Below are 25,729 nucleotides of genomic sequence, written 5' to 3'. Positions count from 1 at the left end.
GTCCCAGCCCAGGACAGAGCGCTCCGCTCAAGGTTTCTGGAGCCCCATGTGGCAGTGTGGGTCCGGGTCATGGGTTCCGGCCCTCTACCAAGCACCGCCTTTCCACTTTATCTCCGTCACACACAAACCAGAGTGCGCTTCCTGTTCCAATCAAATGTGACACAGTACTCAATCCTATTGGCACTGAACATGAGATACCACTACAATAACACTGATAGGCACATACAACATCGTGGGAGCATTCAGCAGCCCGGCCCCTGCTCTCTTCCCTCCTTGCACTGACTTCTCTGCTTGGACACCACATTTAAGGCTCTTTTTGGCAAAAGTAGCTTAGTTACAGGGCACCCGGGTGGCCCAGTTGGTTGATCATCCAACTCTTGATTTTGGCTCAGGTCATGATCTCACAGTTTGTGAGTTGGAGCTCCGAACTGAGCTCTGTGCTGATGGCTTAGAGCTTGCTTGGGATTCTCTCCCTCCCTCTCTCTGTGCTCCTCCCCTGTTTGCGTTCTCTCTCTCTCTCTCAAAATAAATAAACCTGGGGGGAAAAAGTAGCTTAGTTTACTCCAGGGGAAGAATCATGCTTTTCTTTTTAAATTAAAATCCTTGACCAAATGATAATTCCATTAGAACAAAAATGTTTTTCAGCTATAACCTCAAACTAATTTGAAAGTAATTCGAAATTTCTTGCTGGGTTTTTTTATCAGCTCTTTTCTCACAAGGCCAAAGCTAGCAGTAACTAGTTCTTGAGGCCATAGATGGGGATTTAGTCATCATCTTCCTCAGTTTCTTCAACACACAAGGAAGGGTTTGCAACTCTGCTCACATATATCATATGTGTGGACTAGAGCGAAAAAAAAAAGGTTTTGACAGCTAGGATATTTATCTTGTAAAGCTAACATAATGTAGTAGTGCCTCTCAACCTAAAGATGAATATAAACCAAATATGAATGGTGTAGTACATGGAGATCAGTCTAACATTGTAGTTCCAATGCCTATGACATTACCTGTCAGGGTTCTCTCTTTGGCCAAACTGCAAAGACTACCCTGGAAGAAACCTGTCCCTTTCCGGGCCTCATCTCCTGCATCTATAAATCTAAAAGTCTCAGGCTAAAATTAAGAATCACAGATGACCTAGATCCTAAGGCAAATTCTGACCTGGCTTCTACTTCAGCAGGTGGAAAATGCTGGTGGAAAATGAGAGAAATGCAGGGTGCAACCCTGGCTGCCATGACAGTTGCCGACGAACTTTTAAAATCCTAATACCCAGGCTTCTTCCAGACCTAGTCAATTGGAATCTCGGGGGATAGGGCCCAGGCTCCTGTATGTAAAACTCCTCAACCAATTCCAGTGTGCAGCCAAAGGTCGGATGCCCTAAGCTGGAGGGAGAACAGTGCACACTGGCAAAAATCCCCCAACACGAAAACACCTTTCTGCGCCCTCAGCTCCGCCCCCCCCCTGCCCCCCCCCGCCAAATCAGCGCCAGAGAGGTGTTGAGGACCCACGTACTTCAACAAAACAAAGAGTGGTGTTTTCTCATAGTGGATCTGGGTCAGGAATGGCCACGTGCAAGCACATGTCGCTTTGGGTGACACCGGCTAGTCACGGGACTACAAATTTTAAATGAAAACCGAGAGCAAGCTGCTAATGAAACTGAGGCCTAATTAAGGGTATATATGTGTACGTGTAGATGCATACAAAGGAGTGCGCTGGGTGTGTGTTTCTGTATAGACATATGCTTTCAACCTAAGAACCTAATTAAAACCTCTACACTAAGCCATTCTCATCACCACAATGAGACAGTTAGGGACCATGAGAACAAGCCCCACGTGAAAAACATTACGTACCTCGGGGGCCTTCTGTTGGCGGTTACTGTTAAATCGCTTCTTTTAGAGAGCAGAACCAAGATGCGGCCCCGCGTACAAGCTGGACTTAAAACAGAGGACCCTGGCTCCTAAAAGCACCAACCAATGAGCTGCCTGAATTGCCTGCCAATATCAACCAATCAGGACGAGGCCCTTCCAACCAATCAAGATGAAACACGTTTGGGGGCACCTGGGTGGCTCGGTCGGTTAAGCAAGGGACTCTTGATTTCCACTCACGTCATGATCTCATGGTTGGTGGGATCGAGTCCTGCGTGGGGCTCTGCAAAGAAAGTGCAGAGACTGCTTGGGATTCTCTCTCTCTCTCTCTCTCTCTCTCTTTGATCCTGCCCTGCTTCCACACTCTCTCTCTCAAAATAAATAAGCTTACCCTGCTTGTGTGCTCTCTCTCTCAAAATAAATAAACTTAAACAAATTTTAAAAAGAAAAGATGAAGTACTCCCCCCCCCTTCATTAGCATATTAAGCCAGAGTGGGAACCTGAGGGGGAGTTTTCGCTCTAGAACTTTTACTCCCTTGTGTCCCAGCGGGCCAGTCTAACCACTCTCTGTTAGTGCTGAGTCTCCTTCAGCTCAAGCTGTAGCCCCAGTAGAGCCTTGCCTGTGCCTTTGATTTTGGGATCCAGCCTTAAGTTTCTATCCTTGTGGAGCCCCAAGAACCCGACCCCAGTAACAACACTGGTACAAATTGATTTTCCACATCTTTATCCAATGGCCTGCCACATGAGAACAGGTTCAAGGGCTCCAGGCCACAGAGCGTATAGAGATACATATCAACTATCATTTAAGGCTTCTTTCTTTTTGTACACTGGGGTGTCCCACACATTCTTGGAGAGTTACGTTCCCACCGCTGCCCCCACTCCTAGGAGCTGAAGAAAGAAAAGCCCAGCAGATGAGCAGACGGCCTGGCAGGCAGACAGGCCTGGTATCACAGCTCCACCGAGAGAACCAAAAGAAGCTCCCAGCACGGACATACCCTACAGGGCTCGTGCTATTTGTGGCTTCGTCACCTATAAGCCAAGGTAAAATGACAAGAATGTGTGTCACTGGGTCTGCATCGGATTGCTGGGCTGCAGAGCAAAAATGCAAGGGAGGCCTCGCCCTTAATCCCACAGACACATAATCCTTCCCTGCCTATTGTAGTTCAGAATCTCCACTAGGAAGCACAAAGCGGGTGTGTTTTCTTATGCGAAGCGCAGGGTACAAGATCTACCCAATGGGGTGAAGGCTCTCTGATATGAGAAACTGGAAGTAAACATGTGACTGATGTTACACGACATAGGACAACATACGAGGGGGAATGCTGTTGGCTTTGTTAGCGTTCTCCACACCCAGGAGCAAAACTAGGAGAAGCCACAGACACTCCCAGGTACCACTCCCACCCAGGAAGCCCCGCCTCTAGGGCGTGGCTCCGGCCCAGGGGCTCAGGAACAGGGCGTGTTTTAGGGCAGCACGCAGCCAATCAAGGATCCTGCTCCAAGGTGTGTGATAGGCACATGCCTAGCCCCAGGGGCTTCATAAAGACTGTTTCCACACCCGGTCCTCCCGACTTACCAATTTGCAGTCACCTGCTTCTTTCAAACCCGTCCTTGTCCCAGAATTATCACTGACAGCTTTAGTCTGCATGGGGAAACCGGCAAAAGCGATGGAAAACCAGCTAAGGCCAGTGTAAAGGAGTCCCCCGTCTACAGGGCCCCCTTCTGGCAGCTCCTATGGCTCGTGCCCTGAAGGAAAGCCAGGGATCTGTTCGCGCTGCACTCCACAAAGGGTGAGGTTCTGGAATTCTGCTTTGAGGGGTCACCATTCCTGCCTCATAGTGACTGTGATCCATCTCACCAAAAACGGTCCCTTCTTTACAAACCCTGCGTGTCACGTATCGACCAGAAGAATCTTTTGCTTCTATGAGCGTGACTGCTTATTTCTAAAAGTGCTGAAGCTTCCTTCCCATTATGGTTTTATGCTGTTACTTTCTCTGTAACCGTCCAGAGGCCTTTAGGTAATGTGACCCTGAGCAAGACTTTTTGTTTTCCTTACTCAATACAGCACTAACAAAGGGCATCACTGTTGAAGTTAAAATGAATTAAGGTAAAATGAAGTGAGTCTTCTGGGGTGGGCACGGGGCGCAGAAACCTGGCGATCGCCTCTCATCTGCTCCACCTCCATTGTAGCTAGTTCCTTCCCTGAGATCAGATCGTGAATCTGTCAAGAGGCTAATGTAACAGGCTCAGAAGTGTCCTTTGCGTTTAAACACCGGAGGACGCTCAAATTGCCACCCTATCATCATCCAACACTCACAGAACTAGGAAAGCTCCTGTCCTCAAATCCCACTTCTGGCAGGCCACTCGCTTGCACATAGCTGTTTTGGCGAGGGTCTCAAGTTCAAATTTTGCTTCGTTTTCAAGGCCGCCTGCCATCTGGCTGCTCCTCTGCTGTCAACAGCCTGGGTGCTCTACTCAGCATCCCAGCGTCCCGTGACCATGTCACCCCCATTTTCCAGGTTCCAGCCGGGAATGCCTTCTGCCTGCACACTCCTCTCCCCAGGTCCTTTACAGTTCACCCCAACAAACCTCTTCACTCCACCTCCTGTAGACACCCCCCCACACACATACACACACACTGGCCTTCCTTCCCTCACCTAGGGTACCAGTTATGATGTGAGCTCACAACTTAGCATTTAAGCATCAACTGCCTTTTTTTTTTTTTTTTTTTGTAAGAGGCTCCAACGCTGGGTGGGGCTTGAACTCAAGACCCCAAGATCAAGACCTGAGCTGAGATCAAGAGTCAGACGCTTAACAAACTGAGCCACACAGGTGCCCTCCAACTGTCTCGTAGTTTATAGCAGCCATTTAATATAGTCTGGTGCTACCGTCCTGGGGAAGCTGGAAGGCAGGCACCACCCACATACTTGCCACTTTCTGCAAGGAAATACCCCTTTCTGTAAGGGATACCCCTCCTACTCCTTGCTGGCCGATGCAGAACACGGCACCGTCCTCTGGAATGGACCCAAGTTTAAAGGAAAGGTCAAAGATCCCCCCAAAGCCAGTCTCCGGGAGTCCCCCATGACCCCTTGCACTTTTCCTTAAATGAGGGAATGTTCCTTTAAATGTTCCATTAAATGTTCCCTAACATGAGGGGGGCACTTGCTTTCCCCTGCAGGCCAGAGGCCCATTCCTCAAACCCTCCACGAACTGCAAAACAACTCCCAGGTGTTCTTTCCCCAAAGCCCAAAACTTTTCTCCCAGGCCCACCTAATCCAAACCCCCTAATGCATTTAAAAACCACTTCACCCTTTAGATTAGTCTAGCCTCCTATAACTTTGTAACAGAAATTTTAAACATAGCAACAAACAATCCTGTGGCCTCTACCTTCCCTTTCAAAGAGCTAAGGAATTTGCTGAGTGTGCCAGCCGCCTCAAAGTCAAATGTAAGCAACCAAGCCTTTTGATTCTGGCAGAACGGAGGTTTTTCTGGGGGGAGTGGAATACTCTGCTCAGGGAGACAGATGCCCTAGGAAACAATGTTTTGAAGCGGCCTGGAGAACCCATGACCAGTGCCTGAAAAATAAAGGCAAGTCTGTTCACAAGAACTCTTGCGAAACCCAGCTAGCCCAGGTGGGTTGGCCAGTTCACACTCCAGGAGCCTGAGACCTGAGTGCAGAAGCACGGACAGGTCAGGGCACCCTCTTCTAGGAATACGTGCCTGCAATACACGTTTTTAAACAGGAAACAGGAATCTCCACGCACTGGAATATCTCTTTCACCCAAGGAACCATTATTTGAGACTCAAGATGGGGACGGAGAGAGGTGGGAGGGAGGAAGGTTTCCAAGATTCCCAACCCCTAATGTCCACCTCAGCACCCAGTGTGAATTCTGATCCCCGGACCAATCTTGTCTATTGTAGCAAACAAATAAAATAATAAATTCACTAACAGCTATTTAATTTAGACTTTCTCGAAGTGGAACTTGTGATTAATAACTTTAAAGGCAAGCTTAACTTGGTAATTCTTTTTTAGGAATATTGGAGACATCATCAGTGGGAACCAAAACGCGGAACGTATGCTTACCCTTTCAAGTAACAATGCAGTCAACAGAGCACTGTGCTAGGAGCTCTAAATACAAGAAATGAGTAAAACCATCCTTGGCCTCAGGAGATCATGCTCTAGTTCTGGAGACCAACGTGCACACGTGCACACCCAAATTTCATTGCAGAGTAAGTGCTCAACTAAAGGGACACAAAGCTTTGGGGGCCCAGAAGTAATCCATCACTACCTGTTGATTAGGGAGGTGATAGCAAGCTGAAATGACAAGAAGAAAGAGACAGGTGAGCTGAGCAGAAAAAAGTGAGGAGGATATTAACCTGCTGTGGGGTGAGGAGAGGGTGCTAAGAAGGAGAGGTCAACACAGCGAGGTAAAAGGAGAAGCACAGGGATTGAGTCATGAAAGTGTTTCATCTTGGGCGCCTGGGCGGCTCAGTCAGCTAAGCATCTGACTCTTGGTTACGGCTCAGGTCGTGATCGCACAGTTTATTGGTTGGAGCCCCGTGTTGGACTCCGTGCCGGTGGCGTGGAGCCTGCTTGAGATTCTCTCCCTCTTTCTCTCTCTGCCCCTTCCTGGCTCGTGCTTTCTCTCTCTCTCTCTCTCTCTCAAAAATAAACATTAAAAAAAGAAGAAGAAGAAAGTATTTCATCTCTTTAAGGAATGGAGAGTTCAGTGTCACTTGGATATGGGTAAGGAGGAGGACGACTCAGAAGCCAGTATTTAAGGGAGCTTTTTAATAAACTTTTTAAATTTTAGTTCGTTATTTTCGTAACACTAGAGAAATGCAAAATAATTTCGAAAATAGGTGATTCAACTACCCAGCATGTTCCTAAGAGTCAATCACAATACTCTAAAATACTTTCAGTGTTAGGAAACCCTGAACTCACTGTGTAAACCTTGGGGGTAGGTTCTGGCTCCCATCACAGAAGCCAAAAGTACCCTTCTCTGTTCTAGCAGCAAGAACAGCCTAAGCTCAAGTCAACTGGATATTCTAGCCAAAGACTGTGAGTCTTGAGGAAAGGACACAAGGACAAAAGGTTCAGGTAAGTTACCTGTGGTAACAGTATCACCAGGAGTTCCAGGAGCCATCGGTCCTCACAAGACAAACACCGTGTCCCCGGCTGGGTTCCTGGTGTATTTTCACCTGGGTTCCTGCCCATTTTCTGGGCCTTCCTCTTAATATGTGAGCTGCCTAATATACTTCCAATAAATTCCTCTTTTGCTTAAGTTAGCCGAAGTCACTTTGTGCTTATAATCAAGAACTTCTGATAGAGACTTACATTTAAAAAAAATTAATTGTTCTGACCCCCATCATAAAAACTCAGCATTGTCTGTATCCTAAGTACTACATGACTTAGCACAATCTGCCTTGTTGCCCCAAATACCCTTTGCACAAACCCCAAAGAAATACTTGTGATCCCTCAAAGGTTCCTTCGTCTGGAAGGTCTTTCTCGCCAAGTCGGAAAACTCTTTCCTTGGCACATACTCACTCAATGCTCAAATATGTATGCTGACGGGGCGCCTGGGTGGCTCAGTCGGTTAAGCATCTGACTTTGACTCAAGTCATGATCTCACAGTGCGTGGGTTCAAGCCCTGCGCCGGGCTCTGTGCTGACAGCTCAGAGGCTGGAGCCTGCTTAGGATTCTGTGTCTCCCTCTCTCTCTCTGATCCTCCCCGGCTAGTGCTCTCTCTCTCTTTCAAAATAATAAATAGTCTGAAAGTTTTCTGAAGCTCTATCTAGTGCCACTTCCTCTGGGAAGTCATCTACCCCTTGCCCCCCGAATGTTTATATGCCACTCATCTGTGCTCCCATCACATTCCATGCATGTTTCTGCCACTATTAAACTGCCTATGTATTTAGTTCGTATTTTTCTCTCCCTGTTAACTCGTAAGTTGATCAGCAGCAGAAGACCATATCTTATTCACCTTTGTCTCTCCAGTGTCTAGCAGAAATAAAATCACAGTAAGAGCTCCAAACACGTTTATTGAATCAATGAATCATCTGCGTATGTTCACAGTACATGCTAGTTTCTAGCACATAATGGGCACTCAATAAATATATATTGATGGAATTAAGATACATTTTTAAATAACCAGTTATAAGCATATTCTTAATTCTACAGAAAGTAGCTCAAAGATGATTCTGTCTCTTTCAAACCAATCAGGAGACCAAGGCTTGGTAAAAGCTACTGGGGAACAAAAACGAGAGAAAGCCACCTAGTGCTAAAACACGTTAATTACAAGCATACTATGATCCATTTCCTGTAGGGGCTCTGTCCACGATTCTGAAGTGACATCACAGGGAGTCTGCACAGGGAGAACACAAGCCAGCTCTTAGAGGAAGGTGCTCTTTCATTCTGCTCAACCCCTGCAGGTGAGCCCTGTGTCCTGGGACTGTGCCCTAAATGCAGGCTTTGGCGCGTGCTTCTTCAAAAGGTCTGGGAGCAGGACCAGAGTCAACAGACCTCTCTCTGGGGGTGCCCAGTCACCCACCATAAGAAGAAGGAATCATCCTAGTCCCTACCTATCACGCAGAGTCACCACAAGCACACATGAGTATCCCATGAGAAAAAGATTTTATCTACAAAGAGAAAATCATCTTTTAATTTTGGATTTTAACATGAAATCCAAAGGCTGGTTAACTACCTTGACTCAAATTGTACATAATATGATAATTTTTATATCAGGTAGATATATTTGGTAGTTAACCTATCTAAAACTAGAAGTACCTGGACTCCAGAAATTCTTTACTTCAGATAACTTAAAAAATTTTTTTTATTAAGATATGCTTGACATTGAAAATGATGTACATGTTTAGGGGCATCTGGGTGGCTCAGTGGATTAAGCGTTCGACTCTTGATTTTGGCTCAGGTTATGATCTCTGGGTTCATGAAATTGAACCCAGCATCGGGCTCTGCACTGGCAGCATGAAACCTGCTTAGGATTCTCTCTCTCCCTCTCCCTCTCTCCCTCTCCTGCTCACACGCTCTCTCTCTCTCTCTCTCAAAATAAATATTTTTTTAAAAAATGGATAATTAAAAAAATGTACACATTCAACATAGAAACTTGTCGAGTTTGGGGATAAGTATCCACACATGAAGCCGTCACCATCATCGAGACTACAGATATACCCATCACCTCTCTAAGTCCTCTCCCACCTCCTTTATTAATATGTGTGTGTGTGATAAGAATATTTAACATACTATCTACCCTCTTAGCATGTTTTAAGCATAAAAAATACAGTATTGTTAGCTACAGGCACTACAGTATATAGTCGATCTCTAGAACTATGCACTCAGGTGCGTTTTAATAAATAAGCCCTATATTTAATTAAATAAGTGAAACTTCAATAATCTTTAATCAATTTCAGGACCAGAAACGTATTCGTTTGGGTGGCCCTGGCATACATTATGTTCCCATTGAAAAAAAAAAAAAGCTTACTGGCATGTGAGCTCCATTGCTTTCAAATGTGTTTCTATCACTGCAGGCAGACAGTAAGTACTTAATCTTTTCTGAACAAAGGAAAACAAACAGGATGAGAAACCTTAAAATAAACCCCAAGACACAAGATGGCAACATGAATGCATAATTATGCTTCTCAAGGCTCCCTCTCTGAGCCACAGAGGACAAGAGCAGCTCAGACCTGCCATCAGGTTCCTCCCACCGCCCTCCCCGTCTCCTTATACTCACTGTGTCTTCTTGTACTCACCTCCCTCAGGAGTCAATGTTGACTCATAACTGGACACAATAATTCAAATCAACCAATGTTCCCCCAAAACTGAACATCCCTTTAGTAATAAGAGTATAATCAATAGTAGAAGGAGCTACCACTTGTTGAGGGCCTATTGAGTGTAGGGACGATATAAAAATCATCATGTGTAATTGTCAACACCCTATTTCCATTTTGTAGATAGGGACTAGGCTCACAGTGGTTAAGTAATGCCCAGAGGCCCAGAGCTAGCCAGCAGCACAGACAAAATCAAAGGTTTTTTTGCAACGTCATTCTGCCTTCCAAAAATTCCGCAATAACGCACACTTAATTCTGAGTCCTCTTTTCCTGACTAATTTCTTACATTAAAATCAGGAGAGTTTTGGGGCGCCTGGATGGCTCAGTCGGTAAGCGTCTGACTTCAGGGCGTTCGAGCCCCGCATCGGGCTCTGTGCTGACAGCTCAGAGCCTGGACCCTGTTTGAGATTCTGTGTCTCCCTCTCTCTCTGACCCTCCCCCGTTCATGCTCTGTCTCTCTCTGTCTCAAAAATAAATAAACGTTAAAAAAAAAATTAAAAAAAAAATGTCACTTCCAAGCTCCATGTCAGGCCTGTCAGGATCTCCACATGTGCAGACCAAATGTATTTTGGCCTCACTTGACAGCTGATTTGAATACAGAGTCACGTCTAGGAGGCTTACGCTTCTCTGCCATACAAGTTCTGATATGACACATGCACTCCAAAAAAGTTGTGATAAACTGAAATCTTGTCCATCGATCACACTTGAGGCCAAAACATGACGGATCTGATGAACGCAAACGGATGAGTAAACAACTCTTCCTAAAACAAACAAACCAATCAACCTGAATCGGTTCTTCTGGTAAAGAATTCTTTGTCTAAATGTGTTACTTTTTCATAAATTCAGAGTAAAGCCAGCAATTGTAGTGCCCTTCTAATTGCTAACCTGAATGACCAGGTAAGGGAATATGGCTATTTTCAGCTACATCTCAAGTATTGTTCTAAAGATACAATAAAGCGATTATACCAAAAAATACATCCAGGGGCACCTGGGTGGCTCAGTGGGTTAAGCAGCCAACTTCGGCTCAGGTCATGAGCTCACTGTCTGTGGGTTTGAGCCCCGCATCGGGCTCTGTGCTGACAGCTCAGAGCCTGGAGCCTGCTTCGAATTCTGTGTCTCCCTTCTCTCTCTGCCCCTCCCCTGCTCGCGCTCTGCCTCTCTGTCTCTCTCAAAAATAAATAAACATTAAAAAAAAATTAAAAACAAAGATATCTAATTCAACATGATAAGATAAAGCCTGAGAAAATGCCTACCATATTACAAGACAAATGCTTGCTAAATCTGAAACTCAAAAAACACACAGCCACTACGTCACAGTCATGTAAGATAAGCAGCTAATTTTACAGGGAAGGAAGGCATAGAACATAACATTCATCGAGCAATACACGATACAAACATTATCTCAGGTAATTCTCACATCTCTGAGAATTAGGTCTCATTATCTCCTTTTTACCTAAACATAAACATAAATGACACGCTCTGGGTCACACAGCTCACAGCCATAAGGCTGAGATGCAAATTCGGTTTTGACTGTTCCAAAGCATTCCACGGAATTTAAGCAGTATTTTAAAACACCTAGGTACTTGTGGTAGTATTTGGTTTCTTATAATTCCTACACGTTACAAAAGATCATGGGTCTGGTGAACTTGATTGGCAGCAAAATGCAGAAGTACTCGCTACTTCATCCATCTGTCAATCCATCCGTCCGTGCTTTCAATCACTCATTCATTCCACAAACATCTGTGACATTAAGCATCTGCCAGGGGAAAGATAGTGCCCGGTATGGGAACCCAAATCTGCCAGGCCAGACTTCTAAGGCAGACAACTGCCCAACAGTGGCCCAATGAGGTGATGCAGGCAAGCTCAAGGTAGCACGGACTGGCGAGCAGGGACAACAGTGTTCAGGTCCCTCTCGGGACACGCACACCTAGATCTGTAACTGTGCTAAGGGGCTATGCTTACCTCTTTCTTCTCTTAGGCCTCAATGCTTTGGATCATGGACCTCTCTAAAACAATCTATCAAGAGCTACATAGTTTCTCCCTAGGTCTAAAAGAACGCATACACACTGATGTCGTGGCATTCACAACTCTAGGAGGATTATCCTCACTTCTCAGGTGCAGAAACTAAGGCACTGAGAATAACTTGCACAATTAGTAAAGGGCAAAACCAGGATTCAAACCCAGGTGGTCTGGCCCCAGAGCGTGCAGTGTTTACCACTACACCAACGGTCTTCAAACTTTTTCGTTTCAGGACCTCTTTACAGAGGACCCAATAAGCTTTTGTTTCTGTGAGCCGTATCTATCCCTCCTTACCATATCAGAAATGGAAACTGAGAAATCTTAAAATATATGCTAATTCATTTCAAAACAACAATAGTGGACCCATTCTCAGTTACACGAAACATTTTTATGAAAACTCATTTCTAAGACAAAAGGCAGTGCGAACAGTATTATTTTACAACTTTGCAAATTTCTTTAAGGTAAGGCTTACTAGACTGCTGGATTTTCATATCTGTTCCTGCTGTCAACCTATTGTTGTAGGATTTTTATTGAAGAAGATCAAGGAAATGTGGCCTCATTCGAACATGTAATTGGAAAAAGGAGGAGTATTATGATAGCCATTCCAGATAATTGTGACTGTTCTTTGAAGCTACACCAAAAGTCAACAAGTACTAATTTCTTTTTTTTTTTTTTAATGTTTACTCATTTTTGAGAGACACAGAGAGACAGAGCTGTCAGCACAGAGCCCGACATGGGGCTCGAACTCATGAACCATGAGATCATGACCTGAGCTGAAGTCAGATGCTTAACTGACTGAGCCACCCAGGTGCCCCAACAAGTACCAATTTCTTAAAGGTGGCTGCAGTATGAACTATAAAACTGTATCAGTGATCCTGCCTTGGATATTCCTCTATCCAAGAGGAATGTATCTATCTATCTAGAATGTAATGTATTCTAGTACATTAAAATCTACTGGTCCATCTCTCACTTTGGAGGGAGTTCTCTTTTCCATGATTTCATAATTTCATACGTTGGTCATTTGGAAAATCATGGTTCACTGCACCATGCAAATCCTCTGCACATGCAAATTTTTCAAGTATGTCATATCAACAAAATCACCTTTGTTAATATACAATGGATTGCAATCGTCAGGAAAGTCTTTGGCATTTTAGGAAGTTGTCAAGTGCACAGTGGCAAATCCAAGTTTTCCAAAATTCCAGTTTTTACTGGAAAGCCTGAGTTTTATCACTGGCAACAAAGAGTGTCCATTTGTTTTCTTAAAGTGAAGGCTCCCTTCATTCGTTTTTGAGAAAACATCTAGCAAATACCCAATAAACCAAGAACTCGGAATTACCACGGTTTGTGGGTCATTCTCTCAACTACAAATGGCGTCCCACGAGAAGAGCCTTTAGCTAAGCTCCCCGCCTCGGTCTGCAGCAGGAGCACATCCTGTGTGCTTTCCATTTCATCATGCGAGGCATTAAAAAGGTGCACCTGAGGTTGGAGATTTACTACCGTGTGTGCTGGTAAGGGGCAGACAGACCACTGGTACAGTCAGTGCCCTTGCCTTGATCCATGCAAAGTTCTCCCCAGCACTGCTTTCGTACCATCAGTACAAATGTCAGTATGGTGGTCATGCGTCTTCGTGTTATTATGAAGATCGTGTTTTGGTCTCGGGAACCCCCCAGGGCTCCAGGGAGCACACTTTGAGAAACATGGCTTTCCATTCTATAGCCTCTTCTGTGGGGAAAGGACCAAAAGTCATGAAACTGAAAAAGAACTTTAAGATGAAAATGGCTGCAAAACCAGCTATAACTGAGAGGGAGTTGCCTCCCCGCCTGGGCAAAGAGAGGTGCCTGCGGCCCCTGGAAGTGGGGAGCCTTGAAGGCACACAGAGACCCTTTGATGTGAAGCACGGCTTGAACTCTACCTGTCAGACCAACGGACTCCAATAACTAAAGAAAATGTATCAGAGGAGAGGCGGCAGTCTCTCTAGAAAACACCTGCCCGTGAATACACCTTCTTGCCCTTGAGGGATTTTTATAAAAGGGAATACAAATCAACAATGATATTTCCCTAGAGGAAAAGGCTCCATGAGATTACTTTTAGGAGGTGGGGAGAAAAGAAACTGTACTAACTTGCCCGGCAGGAAGTCAGGCAATGCTGAGACAAAAGGAAGGATGTTAAGACATGATGACGGAAGAGAAGACAGTGATGCTATTAAGCCAAAAGACCAAAGTATTAAAAGATTTAAAGAAACAACAAAGGTAGAGGAGACAACAGCCACCAAATGGAAAGGGGGAAAAACGGGCCAATTTGTTTTGATTTGTTTTGGCAAATCTGCTTCTTAAACAATCTAAGAATCCAGGCTCTGTGAGCAAATGAGTTAACTTCTTGCTTCCTTTCACCTGATCAGTTAAGGGAGACAGTAATTGGACCTCCTACTTAGGGCCGTTATAAAGATTACATACGATAATGTAAAGGGCTATGAATGGTATTCCAGCACATAATAAGTGCTCAGTAAATTTTAGCTTTTTTTTTTTTTTAATCGGAGTGGGGAAATGGAACAGGAATCAATGATATAAAATTCCCTTTCAAGAAATGATTAAATCCGTGAGCTTTTTAAAAACAGCAAGATGCTCAAGCAGATCAAAGATGAAGACATTTAAAGTTTTGTCAGACTGTTCAGCTGATTGACAAACTAGACTAAAATTACACTTTCAATTTTCTAAGCACTTAGGTTGAGAAGCCTTAAAATATACAATTTCTCCAGGGCACCTGGGTGGCTCAACCCATTAAGCATCTGACTTTGTCTCAGGTCATGATCTCACAGCTGGTGCACTGGAGCCCCGCATCAGCCTGTCTGCTGTCAGCAAAGAGCCTGCTTCAGATCTTCTGTCCCCCTCTCTCTCTGCCCCTCCCCCGCTCACACTTTCTCTCTCTCTCTCTCTCAAAAATAAGCATTTAAAAAATATACAATTTCTCAGGGCGCCTGGGTGTCTCAGTTGGTTAAGCGTCTGACTTCAGCTCAGGTCATGATCTCTGTTAGCTGTGCTGACAGCTCAGAGCCTAGAGCCTGCTTCAGATTCTGTGACTCCCTCTCTCTCTGCCCCTCTCCCACTCACACACTGTCTCTCAAAAACGAATAAATGTTAAAAAAAAAATTAAAAATATATATATACAATTTCTCTGAAAATAAGCTTAATGGTGCGTCCTACTATCACAGACCAAAATGAAAGAATACATGGTATTATCCAAAGGCTCTTCCAAAATTCCTAACTTGTCTACCACCTAGGCATACAAGTCAAGGGCTAGGTAGACCTGGAGAAGGTATCAGGTACCAGGCTCTAACCTGAATACCCTCAGCTGCCTAGGGAAACTCCTCTTCAGCCAGAAGGACAAGGGGACACTTATTAGGAGGTTACAGGGGAGTGAGTACGATTTGTCCTCTCTTCTAAGCATTACAAATAAGAAGAAATAAACCTCTCCTCTTGCTCCACGGTGAATGTTCCATAAGGAACGTTTCTGGAGACTGAGAATCTCAGGTCTGAATCAAACACAAAGGTCATCACTGTAAGCATGGATGTCACTGCTGTATTGATGAGTTGTAAGCTTTGTTTAATGGAGATACATAGTTATTGATCACATTGCACTCAATGGTGAAAAACTGAGAGCTTTTCCTCTAAGATCAGGAAAAAGACAAGAATGTCCTCTCTCTGACCACTTGTATTCAATACGGTACTGGAAGTCCTTGCTGCAGCAATCAGGCAAGAAAAAGAAATAAAAGGCATCCAAGTTGATAAGAAGTAAAACTGTTAGTATGTGCAGGTGGTATGATACTATATAGAGAAAACCCTAAAGATTCCACCAAAAAAAAAAAAAAAAATTGACACGAATTCAGAAAAGTTGCAGGATAAACAGAATTAAGAGTCCGGGTTTTTGTTTTGTTTTTTTAACTTCTTAAACTGAAAGAGCACACGGCACATCATGGAGTCCTAAATACTTTTTCTACATGATTAAGTAAGGCAGACTTTGCAAACAAATCATCATGCATAATTAGCACTAATTTTCCATTGTTCTTCCCAGATTGTACAACCCCCTCAAATCAAAGAGGAAACTGAAAGGCAAATGTAGACACAATCTGCGCTGCCGCCACAGAACGTGTCTCCGATGACCCCCTGCCACACCCCCACCTGGTAGCTGTCCAAGGGCTCCTCTCCCGCAGCTGGGAGAACCTACTGACTCTGATCTGGTCCTGGTTATGTGCGCCAGCTACCATTCCAGCCACGCGAGCTTCCTGAAGTTCCTCAAAAGCTCCGCAGATGAACACCGCCGTGCCATTAGACCCACCTCCCACAATCCTGCAGGACACTAAACCGCACTCACTCAATGTAAAGAGATTTCTAGAATGAGACACCCCCGCGCTCCTTGTAATTCCTTGGTCGCATCTATAAGCCTCATGTCCTCCCAAGCTCCCCATCAGGGAACTCTTCCCATGCTTCTAGAAGTCATGGTATCTGTAATTTAAACCCACTCCCTCTTAATCAGCTCACGGTGAAGATAAAATCCTTGGAAGGCGATTATAAATTGTTTCCTGTCCTCATAGCAGAACAAACGCAGTTCATCTGCCTTCTGTTTTCGAACACCACACTCCATTACATGCCTTGTAGAATATAAATTCCATGGGCGCAGAGGGCAGATATCCCAGGCCTAGGCCAGTTCCAGGCACGTGACAGAGCCTCAAATAGCAGACGGAGGACTGCATCTTTCCACTGTAGCAAATGCTCCACCTCAGTATGGACTTGCGTGGTCCAGAGTCACTCAAGGCTCTGCATCCCAATGTCTGCCTAATGTATAGTCTGCCCCAAAATGAGAAATGTCATGATCCCTGAGGTTCAACATGTACCTTCCTTAAGAGAAGCTGAAAATATTTCAAAGCAGTTTCAATTAGAAGATTCGTGACTACTGCCTAACTACGAAACTTAACACTACAAAATCTGTTCACTTTACGAGCAAGTTTAATTACACATAACACATCGTAGGTTCTTAAACTAATAAAGTGATCTTAGTCACTTAACAGAGGCCATTGAAATGTTAATATCTGCATTCATTCCAATTGTCGTCTCCCAATTCCCAGAATCCATTTTGGAGAAAGTTGAAGGTAAGAAACTTCAGACTTTTCAGAAAATTTTACTTCTAAGCTCGGGACTGAGATAATCCATATCTCAGAGTAGACCTTTTTAGATCTTACAGTCTTAATTTTTTGTTTGGATGAATATTTTACAGGATCAAATCTCAAAGTCAGCTCAAGTAAACGTACTCCCCACTTTTCATCCCCCTGCAGCTCATGTATGATCTATCAGGCCAGTCTATTAGGTTTCCTAAAGGGTTATGTCCTTTAGCAAACCTCCTGCTTTTCTCTGACACTCCCATTACATTTAAGGTTTGTGATGCTGCTTACATTACTTCCCCAGGTCTCTTAATTTAAGCTACTGTGATTTCAGAAGGCATTTCCTTCCACTCTTCTAGATAAAGGAGCTAAATTGGTGTTACATGCACTCCGCTGTGAATTTAATGCTATCTCCTAGGTACCGCATCCACTGGTTTCCAAAATTCTGAAAGCACCTTGTCTATTTCTCCTCCTCTTTTAAACCCCATTGTTCAAAAACAAGATCCCAGGCAGGCGATCTTAGGGGCCCTTCTTCCCACATCACCAGTGTGAGCAATCAACCAAACTGCAGCGATAGTTAGACTGGTCCCTTGGGAAACAGGGCCTTGCCACAGAATTTCACACCTACCCCTTTCCCTCAACCCCCCAGACAGAGGGAGCTTACTCAGAAGAAACTTGGTGCCCAGAGGCCTTCAGGGTGCAGTTCCTGTCCGGAAGGGAAAGGCCTGTCTCACACCTGCCTTCGGGGGTCACGTTCCGGGGTCACACTACCCAGAGCAGCCCTTACGGCTGAGAAGCAGCAGGTACATGTGAGATGCCTCCTTCCTCCCTGGCCCAGGGCCACAGGGCACAGCACAGCCCCACCTAAGGCGAGAAGCACAGCAGCCGGAAGACAAGATATCTATCACCCTTGTTCTTGCCCTGCCTGTTCTGAGAAGGGTGGAGGAAAGAAGCGAAAGACAGGGTAGATGAGAAGAGGTGCGAAACAACAGAAGCAGGAAGACCTGCTGTGTGGCAAGCACGGGTTCCCGGGTAATGAGTGCCTCACTAGCTGGGGTGTAGATGTGCAAAGGAAGGTGAGGCACGCCAGATGGATTTGGGAAGCCGACCACAGGGACCCGGATGTGAGGCAGGGAAAGGAACCTTACAGTGTACAGAACTTTCGAAGGAGGCAACAGTTAGGATGATGCAGTGTGGAACGGTATCTGAGCAAGCCCAGACACCGGCGGGGATGAGCAAAGGCCCGCCACACCCCCCCCCTTCCCCTTGCACTGACAAAGGCTGGTTCAACAGTGGAACAGACCCAAGGCGGAGGAGTCCAGGCTGGCTCGAGATCTCCCCAGGAGAACCACTCAGTGCTAACTCTGCACTGGCGTTTCCATTTGCTTCTCTCAAGGACCTGGGAGAATCCCAGGAACAGAATCAAGGCCACAAACATCCCTGGGAACAGCCTCCTGTAAGAGCCTCCTAACCTGGTAAACTCTACCTACTCCCGGCATACCCCAAATGCCTCGCTGACCCACCCTCCAAATGAAATGAGCCTCCAGAGATGAGGTTCAGGGGCACCTGGGTGGCTCAGCTGGTTAAGCATCCAGCTTCAGCTCAGGTCATTATCTGACGGTTCGTGGGTTCAAGCCCTGCGTCGGGCTCTGTGCTGACAGCTCAGAGCCTGGAGCCTGCTTCGGATTCTGTGTCTCCCTCTCTACCCCTTGCCCACTCACACTCTGTCTCTCTTTCTCTTTCTCTCAAAAACAAATATTAAAAAAAAAAAAACCAAATATGAGGTTCAGGTTGGCAGAGGGTTTGCCCTGTGGTCTTTTCTCCCATTCAGTCCACACAGGACTTCAACGGGGAAGTGATTCATTTCAGTCAAAACTGTGTCACCTTCCCGTCCTATGAAGCCCCATAATGTTGCTGTCAATCAAACCGGGACTATCATGTCTCTAGCACAGCACTGACCAGTGGAACTCACTGCAAGGACAGAAATAGCTGCTGGCATATGAACTGTGCCTAACAGGACTGAGGATTTTTAGTTCATTTACTTTTAATTAACTTTGATGGCCAACATGTGGCTAGTGGTTACTGTGGACAGTGTAGACCCAGAACCCAAAATAAAAATAGACGGGGGTCAGGGGCACCTGGGTGACTCCGTCGGTTAAGGGTCTGGCTCTTGATTTCAGCTCAGGTCATGATCTCGTGGTTCATGGGATGGAGCCCCGCATCCGGGCTTAAGATTTTCTCTCCCTCTCTCTCTGCCCTCTCCCTATCCACGCCCCCTCAAAAAAGACAAAAAACAAAAAAAACAAGAAACAGACGGGGGACAGAGCACATCTTCCAAGGATGCCAGGAAAAAAAAAAAAACAAAAACTTCATGGAATTGTATTTCTCTACCGTGAAGAAGTGGACTCTTAACCGTCCAGCATCTGTTCAAGCTATTTTCCAGCACTGAACCCTTCTTTGGTCATTACCACGTCCACACATCAAGTATCTATTTTGAAGGCCCTCAGAGACCCTACCCCCACCTTCCGTTTACTGCGGGAACCTTCTCCACGAAGGCCCTGCGGATTTCCTGCGGTCTTTACAAGCCCCGCAGCAGCAGTGAAATTCAGCATCAAGAGAAGCAGTTCATCCCCACGTCCAAGGATACTGTCCTGAAGGGCAATCAAGGACGCTCCAAGTAACAAATGAATTCTGAACCATGCTCTACCTTGTATTTAGTCCTTTCGTATGTGTTATCTCACTGAAGCCTCACAATTACCTTTCGATGGAAGTACTGAGTCAGCACATTCACTTTACAGAGGTTAAGTGACTTAGCCAAGGCCATATGGCTTGTGGATGGTAACAATACACGGTAACTTGGAATATCTCCCGAGGACCGAGGAGGATAAAAGACAACAGAGGGAAGGAAAAGTCGGCCTGGAAAGGGGGAAGGCACAGAAGAATGATTAGAGCCGAGCATTTGGTTATGCAGATCAATTCATCACCTTAGAAATCAATCTAGCTCAGTCTCCGTCGTTTAAACATGAACACATGCGGTTCCAAAGAGTTAAGCACCTCAGTCGAGGTCCAATGAAAAGGAGACTATGCTCTAAAATACTGGTTCCCAAAGTGTGGTCCCGGGACCAGCAGGAACAGCATCACCTGGAAACTTGTGAGAAATTCAGATTCTCAGGCCCCTCCAAGAGCTAACTGAAACAAAACTCTGGGGGCGGGGCTCGCAGACTGTTTTGTTCAAACACAGCATCACCTCATCACCCCCATTTCAGAGCCATTGCTCTAGAAGTGTGTATCTAAGGTCCATTCCATTTCCTCTGGGAAACAAACAACATGGTCATCAAGGGAAAGGAAAGGGAGCTGCCGGGTGTGAAGCATCCTGGTGACATCAGCCCTGACCTAACATACACCTAGGCTAACAGGCACTGTGAACTCCAGCCAGCACACAGACCTCCCGCCACCTCCCGTGGCTGGGGCAGAGAGGAAACTGTTCTTTACTCAAAAGTTTGGGTTTATAGGCAGGAAAAAAAGGTCTATTTTATAGTCAGTACTAGATCGGGCATAGAGTACCCTACCTTCTAACCTCATTCAATAAATAATATTTGGTACATGATAACAATGTTCCCAACTGTGAAGAGCTACGTTTCTATGAGTAAAAACTGGGATTCCAGTTTCTCGGAAAAAGGAGATAGATGAAAATACACATAACATCATAAAGCCATGGGTCTGTAATAATAATAATAATAATAATAATAATAATAGCAGCAAGTGTTTACTGAATGCTTTCAATTCGCCCAACATGGTATATAGGCACTGTTTCTCCTGCAACTCCAGGAGGCAACTGTTTCCATTTCATCCATGAGGCTTTAACAGGTCAAATGCCCTGAGATTACACAGCAAGGAGGAAGGAGGGTCAGGAAGCAAGCCAGGTCTACTGTTCCTAAACAATCCAAAATACTACCTCCTTTTCCATTTTAACACATTCTGATTTTGAAGCTGTTTAACTTCATTCAGACTCTTTATGTTAGTGAGTTGTCAGTGCTGGATCGTTATTATTTTTTTAAGCTGTTATGCCACGTACAGTTCAAAAAAGCCCTCAACCGCCCAGTTTACCCCAAGTCCTTCAGCGTGTGCTCAAGAACCGGGGTAACTCACACTGAAGAATTCATGGCAACACAGACATCCAAAAACTGGATCAAAGGCAAGAATCGATTTCATTCCCACCATGCTTGGGCAACGTGCCCAGGAAAGCCCTGACCCCCCGATCAAAGTGAGCCCTCTCAGCTCAGTGCTCCACGGCACAGCATGCTTATCTCCTTTACTGTACATAATACATGGAAATGTCCACACAATGACCGCACTAAGGGGTGAGCTCTTAAGGGTGGGAACATGCCTGATTCAACTGTGTGCTTCTAGAACGCTAAATACATAATAAACACCTAAGGGATGGTTTTCAAGAAGGGCAGCAAGACATACACATTCTTAAGAGGGGGTAAAAGTGAACTACAGTTTAAATACACTATATAAAACTATGAAACAAAACAAGAAAACGTAGGAGAAAATCTTTGGGATGGAGGCCAAGGCAAAATGTTCTTAGATTTGACACCAAAATCACAACCCATAAAAGGAAAAAAACAAAAACAAAAACAAACAATACGTGGGACTTCATCAAAATTAAAAACATGTGCCCTACAAAAGATCCTGTTAAAAAGATAAAAAAGGCAAACTACATACTGGGAAAAAAATATATATATATATATACAAGCCATATATATGGCAAAGGATTCATATTTAGAATATATGAAGAACTCTCAAAGCTCAACTGTAAAAAAGAAACCAACAACAACAAGAAAAAAACAATCCAGTTAGAACATGAGCAGACATTTCACCAAAGAGGAGATACAGATGGGAAATAAACACATGAAAAGATGTTCAACATCATTAGCCATTAGGGAATGCAAATTAAAGCCAGGATGAGACTAGAACACTTGTTGGGACAGCTACAATAATAAACCAATGCTGGTGAGGTTGCAGAGAAACCCAATCTCTCCTACATGGCTGGGGGGAATGTAAAATTGTACAGCCACTCTGGAAAAGTTTGGCAGTTTCTGAGAACACAAAATATACACTTAACCATTCAAAATCCAGAAATCACACTCCTGGGCATTGATCCCGCAGGAAGGAAAACATGTCTGTACAAAACCCGGTGCACACATGTTCATAGCAACTCTTAATTGTAAGAGCCCAAAGCTGGAAACAACCTAAATGTCCTTCGGTAGGTGAACGGTTAAGCGAGCTGTGGTATAACCATACCATGGAATACTACTCAGCAATAAAAGGGAACAGACTCTTGATAATGTGACAGCTTGAGTGGATCTCAAGGGTGTTCTGTTGAGTGAAAACCCTCATCTCAAAAGGTCATATGCCACATGATTTTATTTAACTTATGTTTTTTTCTTTTTTAGAGAGAAAGGAAGAGAGCACAAGCAGGGGGGAGGAGCAGAGAGAGAGGGAGAGAGAAGGAAAATCCCAAGCAGCCTCCATGCTCAGTGCAGAGCCCAACACGGGGCTCAATCCCATGACCCTGGGCTCATGACATGAGCCAAAATCAAGAGTCGGATACCCAACTGACTAAGCCACCTAGGCGCTCCCCACATGATTTTATTTATGTAACACTCTCAAAATGATAGATAGAGATGGAGAAGAGATTAGTGGTTATCGGGGTTTAGAGATGGGTGCGGGGAGGAGAGAGTGGATGCCACCATGAAGGAGTGGCACAAGGAACATCCTTGAGGTGATGAGATAGTTCTGTATCTTGACCGTGATGGTGGTTACCGGAATCTACACGTGTGAAAAAATTGCTTAGAAGGATATATGCACAAACACAAATGTGTGCATGTAAAACCAGTGAAATCTGACGATGCTCTGTGGATTGTACCAATGTCAATTTCCCAGTTCTATTGTACTGTGGTTATGTAAGCTGCTACCAATGGAGGAAAATGGGTGAAGAGTACACAGGACCTCTCTACTATTTTTGCAACTTTCCATAAAGCTATAATCATTTCAAAGTTACAAGTTTTTTTTTTTTAAACAAAGTGAACTACAGGCATTTAACTTAAAAGCAAAACCAAATGACAGAAAAAGAGGTGGACTGGCCAGTGAGATTCCAAACACAGATTTAAACGCACACAGTAGGACTATGTGACTTCATTTTGTTTTGAAGTTAAATCCAATTCTCCACAGTCTTAACAGGGATACATTTCCTAACACCTTAGAGCTACCTCCCTACCCCCTCATAAAATAAAGTAAAATAATTTTTAAAAAGGAAAAAAAAAAAAAAAGCCTGATGTGTGAACCCCTTTGGGAAACCAGGAGTCCTATCCTGTCCTGGAATGAACAGGCCTTGTTTCACAAGAACAGAGGCCAAGGGCCTCACAATTTAGAGAACCCGGCAGGGTGCCAACACACAAGCCCAGGCGTGGCTTCCTTCAGCAAAACTACAGTACTGACCTACCCACAATGGCCAAGATTTAAATTTTGCCTTTCTTCCAAGACAAAACAAAGTCAAACCAACAAAATAAAATTAAAAAAAAAAAATCACTAAGCAAACAAACAAAAACCTCAACAACCTTAGACTATTTCCAACCAACCTTATAATTAAATATGTCCCCTTGGTTGACCTCCAAAATACCCCTTGCTTTTCAAGTATTCTATTGCCTAGTGAATTCTGGGACACAAGAGCCTACCAAAATTAATGAAAAGATGGGAGGAGAAAAATTATTCAAAACGCTGGAGAATTTCCTGACCAGAGCTGCTTCCGTATGCATTTGAAATGCAGATAGCCACAGGGAGGTTTGGGGGGGCGGGGGTGCTACTTGGGGAGAATTTTGCATATCAGAACTACTAACAGGTCTTATGGAGTTAACTTCCTTTTACTTGATTGGCCTGGAAAAGCTTTCAGATTTTTACAATTTTCACTAGCAAGTCCCTTATTTCAGAAGTCATTATTTTTTTAAAAAAATGAAAATAAAAGCCTTACGTGATATAGTACTTTATCATTTTCAAAGCAGCTCCACAAATTACTATGGAGAAAAACAACACTGGTACCTAGGGGCTGCACTTTTCTGCTAAACGCTCACCAGCCAGGCTGCCTTCCAATTTCAATTAGTTCGGCCATCTTTCCCCTAGGCCCTGGGTCCGCTCTTCTCCACAGGGGCAGATATCAAAAAAAAAAAAAGAAAGCATAGTTCTACCCAGAGAAGCCTCCGGACTCACTGGCCAAGGGCAGACACTCTCAAGTCTAATCAGCAGAGTGCCTTCTCATAAAAAAATTACTCACATTTCTGCATTCATGTGCTTTTCTTAACGACAGCACTTTTAAATCTCATTTAAACTGAAAGTCCTCCATTAGCCTCCATGAAAAGATGTATTTTTAAATGCTTTGATCTCCACATGCCCTTCGGTACATTAGTATTCTTCGCTCTCCACCATCAGCACAGAACCTAAAAGACCAAGACTTCTGTGCATTTTAAAAAGAAGAGGGAGGGAAAATAATTGTAAGTGCAGCACCTTCTCGCCCTCCTATCCCCTTTGCAGGGTTTACCAGGTTTCCTTCTTTATCTTGAGAAATGTATCTCACAAAAGCCAAACTATACCCATCCAAAAACTAAACATCCCCCCAGACCCCACCAGGGAGAGTGGAGGCATCTCTAAAACCTCTGCTGGACATCTTCCTCCTCTTCACTGTGGTCAAATCAGTGGTTTCCAACCCTTTACTCCTCTGCAAAACAGCTCAAAATGTATTCAAATATTGTTACCACACAATTCCCATAAAGAATGCTCGTAGTAGATGCACTACAATGCTCAGAACCCCATCCTGGGAAATAAATTTCACATTGGTCTAGATTCTTCAAGAACTTGCAATCCAGAGAGCTCCCTTAATCCTTACCCTGGATCTGACATCTACAGAGAGCTACTGGGGTCCAGCAGCCGTGGGCAGTCAGGAATGGGGGGCTGCTAGGAGTGGGGGGGGCAGCCAGGAGTGGGGGACAGCCAGCAGTGGGGGGGGGCAGCCAAGAGTAGGGGGGGGCAGTCAGCAGTTGGGGACAGCCAGGAGTGGGAGGGCAGCCAGGGTTGTGGGGGGGGGAAGGGGAGACGGGGGGGGGGGGGCAGTCAGCAGTTGGGGACAGCCAGGAGTGGGGGGGCAGCCAGGGGAAATCTTAAGTCAGTTTGGCAGGGACCGACCCATGTCTGTTCAACATTTCAAGCCTTGACTTTTCACTTCCCGAAAAGGAAGGAAGTTTTTTGGAATAGTAGCTATTAATATTCCTCTATTCTGGTTTTACTCGCTTATGGCAAGTAACGTTATTGTTTGGGGTGTTCCAAAGAGCATCTTCGGTAACACAACTGACTCTCGCGACCGCCTACGCACGCCGTCACCAAGGACTTGATAGGCAGTACAAAAGCTCGATTCTCCTAACATGCCTCAAAAGAAGGAAATGGGCAACCATGTCCGCACTTTATCAGGGCTGAGCAAAGGAGATGAGGGACCAAGGACACAAAATGTTCGGTCCCAAGCGCAAAGCCTCAGGAGGCCGCACGGATCAGGGCGCCCGTCTACTGAAGCCCCAGTCCAGGTAGGTGATCCCGTACACTAGCCGGGCATTTTCCAAAGCCCTTGCCATCTGAAGACAGTAAACCAACACCGAGGCCAAAATAGCAAAAAACCTTCAAACAAAAATGGAAAGGGAAAGTCTTGCCCGCCACCAATCAACACACTACAGAGCAGGGCGTGGCGTGGCGCGGCGCGGGAGCTGCGGGTGGGGAGCCGGGATTCTCGGCCTGGGCTCCTAAGGGGGAAACT

General features: G+C 44.9%; 1 protein-coding gene across 9 annotated transcripts in view; it reads right to left on the bottom strand.

Moving 5' to 3' along the window:
- Positions 1–25,729, bottom strand: part of AMOTL1 (angiomotin like 1) — a 155,168-nt gene that overhangs the window by 73,783 nt on the left and 55,656 nt on the right. Inside the window, exon 1 of one of the 9 annotated variants that reach the window (XM_027040049.2) lies at positions 12,193–12,226. The exons of the other annotated variants lie outside the window; for them this stretch is intronic. Coding sequence (XP_026895850.1) covers positions 12,193–12,211 — 19 coding nt within the window. The 5' untranslated portion in view covers positions 12,212–12,226. Of the gene's footprint in view, positions 1–12,192; positions 12,227–25,729 lie in introns of those variants that run through there. 9 annotated transcript variants of the gene reach the window in all.

This window comes from Acinonyx jubatus, chromosome D1 (assembly GCF_027475565.1).
Source record: "Acinonyx jubatus isolate Ajub_Pintada_27869175 chromosome D1, VMU_Ajub_asm_v1.0, whole genome shotgun sequence".
Taxonomy (NCBI): domain Eukaryota; kingdom Metazoa; phylum Chordata; class Mammalia; order Carnivora; family Felidae; genus Acinonyx; species Acinonyx jubatus.
Note: the sequence above shows the minus strand (reverse complement) of the source record. Positions and strands in the feature narration are given on the sequence as shown.